This window comes from Miscanthus floridulus, chromosome 8 (assembly GCF_019320115.1).
Source record: "Miscanthus floridulus cultivar M001 chromosome 8, ASM1932011v1, whole genome shotgun sequence".
In the NCBI taxonomy this organism is placed as follows: domain Eukaryota; kingdom Viridiplantae; phylum Streptophyta; class Magnoliopsida; order Poales; family Poaceae; genus Miscanthus; species Miscanthus floridulus.
Window position 1 is genome coordinate 106999698 of NC_089587.1, and position 4334 is coordinate 107004031.

At 53.3% G+C, this 4334-nt stretch overlaps 1 protein-coding gene across 1 annotated transcript; it reads right to left on the bottom strand.

The window, feature by feature from the left end:
• Positions 1–2249: 2249 nt before the first annotated feature.
• Positions 2250–4118, bottom strand: LOC136473200 (uncharacterized). The gene is made up of 3 exons (XM_066470881.1): positions 3094–4118; positions 2739–2967; positions 2250–2642 (listed from the first exon to the last, which is right to left on the bottom strand). The coding sequence occupies exons 1-3, from the start codon at positions 3939–3941 to the stop codon at positions 2478–2480; spliced, it is 1242 nt and encodes a 413-aa protein (XP_066326978.1). The 5' UTR covers positions 3942–4118; the 3' UTR covers positions 2250–2477.
• Positions 4119–4334: the final 216 nt, after the last annotated feature.

Below are 4334 nucleotides of genomic sequence, written 5' to 3' on the forward strand. Positions count from 1 at the left end.
GTCACCATGGGCAGAGGCAGCAACCTGGTCCAACAGCGACGGCGTTGAATAAGCAAGCAAGGGGAACGGCACTGCGTCAGTAGCTTCTCGCGCAAGAGTGGAGAGCAATATGAAAACAAACAAAATTGAAGTGGAAGGATTCGGCCCAGGGACGCGACGTATCAACGGAAGCCGGCTGCCGGTGCCACGAGTGATCGCCCGGTGCTTATCCCCCCTCTTGAGACGTCGCCTTCCCAGGGCTTGCTTCATCCTGCAATCGCCATGTCACCGTGATGGACATGGGCCTCTTCTTATCGCTGCAAGGCCGCGTTTAGTTGCCCGAATCGGCGCCGGCGAAATCACTGTACATGCACTGTAGTATTTCGTTTGTGTTTGGTAATAATTATCCAGTCGTTGACTAATTAGGCTCAAAACGTTCGTCTCGCAAAGTATAACCAAACTGTGCAATTAGTTTTTTATTTCGTCAACATTTAGTACTCTATGCATATACCGCAAGTTTGATGTGACGGGAAATCTTCTTTTTGTATAGTGCCAAAATTTGGATTTTGGGGTAAACTAAACAAGCGCCAAGTTTATATTTTGGAAAGAAAAACAAGCACGCCGGCTGGACACGTCAAAGTACGAGACTTTTTCCTTATATAATAGATTAGCTCGACAAAGCCATGCCGGCGTCACGCCCAGTTTGGCCTGCAGTGGCTCGTGTGGTGCTGCCTGCAGACATAACCATTTTTGTGATACTGGACTCGCCAAGCGTGTCTAGTTCTTTTCAGTTTCCATGCAGTATATGGTGATTGGATTGGACAAAACATCGGCACCATCTCGGTGCGCGCACCTTTTTGCTCGCAGGAGGCAGCGGAAAACCAGAGATGCAGAGTGCAGAGCAGCAGCTTGCCATGCGCACAAGCACCAGTAGCACTGTAGCAGGCAAGTCGATCTGTCGATGCTGCGAAAGGGGCAGAAACAAATGAAATTGACGGAAAACATGCGTTGTTTTGGAGTACTAAGCACGTCGTGCTCACGAGAAGATACGATGGCACGGCAAGGTGTTGTGAATTGCGACAAGGTCAGAGCAAACAGCATCAGAAGATCATTTCCACAATGGAAGATCTCGTAGCATTCAAGTTCAACACAAACAGACAATTTTCATCACCTGTCTCGAAAGAGCTGAAGACGTTGATAGGCGACTCCCCAAAAAAAAAAAAGCTTCAGGTCAAAAAAAAATTCAGGAGGAGTACGCTTATCCAACCAAGTGAATGAAAACCTACAAGAGCCGTCCACAATGGGACACAAGCAGCCAATTGGAGCGTCAACTTCAACTCCACCGTGTCTATTACGACGTCAATTGTAGTACTGGGTGAACTGATTCTCATTTTGTGGCATGATCCTTAAGTCCATTGCTGAACTTTCTTATCTACTTAAGGCAAAATTCTACCTAGAACTTCTGGGCCATGATGAAGGCACGAGCTTCGCTTATGGTACTGAACATTTTAACATGCCAAAAACATTTGGTTGGTGCCCAATTTACCATGTCACCACACCAAGAACCTCGACAAGAACAAGCGTCCAGGCCGAAATTGTTGGGACTTCTGTCCTATCACTATCAGTGCACGGCAAAAGGAAGATTTCCCAGTAGTGGAACTGGAACCTGGAATAGAACGGTTGGCTGTTGAATTTACTGACGCCACACGAATTTTCACTCATGCACTTGCTCTCCCGACTCGATGAAATTGAAAGGCTGTGACTGGACCCAGTGTACAGCAACGCATTGTTACCTCAAACATTTGCAGGTTTCATTTATTCATGCCTCTAGTACAAGAACTTGGAGCAGCAAGTGGACCCAAAGATGTCATAATCTGCGGAGATATTGAGAAAATGTCCAAAAAGATGCAGGTAGCCCAGGTGCAGGGGATGGATCAGCAGATCAGAGGCTGCATGATATGGCAGCAAAGGGGCTAGTGGTGCCAGAAGAGATTATAATCACCCATGTGCATCCTCAAGTACGATTAACAAATGGAGAATCCCTGCACATGGCGCCACAAGTTCAAACCGGCAAGATTTGCCACTGGAAGAACATTTGATCCGAGCAAGAGACCACAGTAGTACATGTACAATGCACTTACAGTACAGGGTGCAGCAAAAAATAGAAAGGCACTGGCAGATAGATCATCTCCACCGACCACCATTGATACACATGGATGAATGGAGGCATGGAGCTATCTACAACTTTACAGTCAGCACAAGGAGGAAGAGGAACAGAACAGGGTGACCTTGCTCTCAGCGATCCATTCCAGCACGACGTGAAAACAGCTGCAGCTCAGCCCTTTGGTGGCTGCCGCCCAACCATACTGATTGATCTCTCCAACACGGAGCATGCGGTTGTGCTGCTCCGGTCGCGAACCTCAGCAACTAGTTATTGCCGCTCTTGGCTACTCTAATATACAGTTTCCAAGTGAAGGGCACAGTTCTTGGAACTCACTTCACACGTCGATGAAACAGAGCTTGCCATCTATCCTATTCTGCACTGCCTTGATCGCGGCGACACGGGCAGCTGTGGCCGCTCTGTTTGAAGCCATGACGGCCTTGTTCACCTGCTCTTCTACTCTTGGGAGGTGGAAGGCGCAGTCTGCAGCCCTTCGAGCAGCCTAGTTGCACAATGAAACAAACAATGTGAGTTCCTGAAGCAAGGAGGCGCATCGATTATCAATGTGTACTTGTACACATGGGGAATGCTTGAATACCTGTAGAGCACGCTGAACAGCTGGGTCTGACAGAGGCAAGGAGTTCTTCAGAACTCCAGAATCCCACTCCCCCGCTCGTTCATCCCCATTCCGAAACGCGTACATCCCGAACCCCTGTTTCTTTCCTTCGTGCCAAGAGCCCTCGTAGCTGTGTCCATTGGCGAAGCTGTACACACCAAAACCGTGTATCTTGTCTGCAAAGTACTCCCCTGCATACCGATCGCCATTCCTGCAGAGGATGGATTTTGTTGACAGAACAAGAATTAGGAATGAAACAGTTCGCAACAATGCAATGGCATCGATTTGATTGGGCACCAAAAGATGGGACATCTGCAAGCAATGTTACGTCGTTCACCTGAAATGGTAGCAGCCGAGGCCGTGCTTGACGCCGCCCTTGAACTCACCGGCGTACGTGCTGCCGTCGGAGCAGGTCTGGGCGCCGATGCCGTGGCTCTGGCCGGCGGCCCACTCGCCGGCATAGCAGTCGCCGCTGTAGAACCGGTAGACGCCGTGGCCGTGGCGGAGGCCCTGCCGGTACTGGCCGCGGTACCGGCTGCCGCGCGCCCAGCTCTCGACGCCGTGGCCGTCGTACTTGCCGTCCACCCAGTCGCCCTCGTACTTGCCCTTGCCGAAGAAGCTGTACACGCCGCTGCCGCTGCAGCGGCCCCCGTGGAACTCCCCCTCGTAGCGGTCCCCGTTGCTGTAGAACTCGACGCCCTCCCCCACCTCCGCGCTCGGCCTCCCCTTCTTGTCCCGCTCCCGCTGCTGCTGCTCCTCGCCGTCGCCCTCGCCGATGAACCACTGCACGGAGGCCGCGAGCGCCGGGGGCGCGCGCGGGCCCCGGGCGCCGCGGGTTCGCCGCGCGACGGCGGCCGCAGCGGCGAGCGCGAACCCTGCCGCGGCCGCCAGGAGGGCGAGGTGGTGGCCCCCGCCGCGCAGGAGTAGCGCAGCGAGCGCGAGGACCGGGAGGAGGAGCAGGAGCAGCGTGGACTGCGCCGGGCCGGGGCGGAGCCGGTGGTGGGCCCGGCGGAGCAGCGCCCGGGGCTTGCCCAGCAGCGGCGCCTGCGCCTTCTTGTCGTCGGGCTCCGGGTCGTCCAGCGCGTGGAAGGACGCGGCGCCGGGGCCCGCGCGGACGGTCGGCGACCGGAGCAGCGACGACGGCGTCCGCGTCAGCTTACCGCCCCCGCCGCCGTGCCCGTCCATGCCTCCCCGGCGTCTCGCCGCCGCCGCGTCAGCTCCGGCTCTGCTTGCCCGCGAACCGTCCCCTTTCTTGGCGCTCTCTCTCGTCGAGCTGCCTCCCAGACGAGAGTACGAGACGGATCGATCGACGCGGAGGGAGTGGTTGGGAAGTGGAAGAGAAAGAAGGGGAGAAGTGGGCCGGAGAGGCCTTTCTTATAAGGGAAATTCCTCGTCAGTCATCGAAGAAGATCTTAATGTTTAAGGTGTTTTAGAAAAGTTCGGTTGTCTTTAACGTGAGTGCTTTAATTTTTTTTTATCTTTTATATCTTTATTATTAGTTTGTACTCTAACGCCGTTAAACTGTAGGTATGAAAAGTCGAAAATACACTTATGTCTAAATATATTATTAATTTTTTT

Excerpts from the sequence above, each read along its gene's own strand:
- LOC136473200 (XM_066470881.1), bottom strand. The coding sequence starts at position 3,941 with ATGGACGGGCACGGCGGCGGGGGCGGTAAGCTGACGCGGACGCCGTCG. Across the intron at positions 2,968-3,093 it reads CTCGGCTGCTACCATTTCAG|GAATGGCGATCGGTATGCAG; the intron begins GTGAACGACGTA and ends CATCCTCTGCAG. Across the intron at positions 2,643-2,738 it reads CTGTTCAGCGTGCTCTACAG|GCTGCTCGAAGGGCTGCAGA; the intron begins GTATTCAAGCAT and ends TTGTGCAACTAG.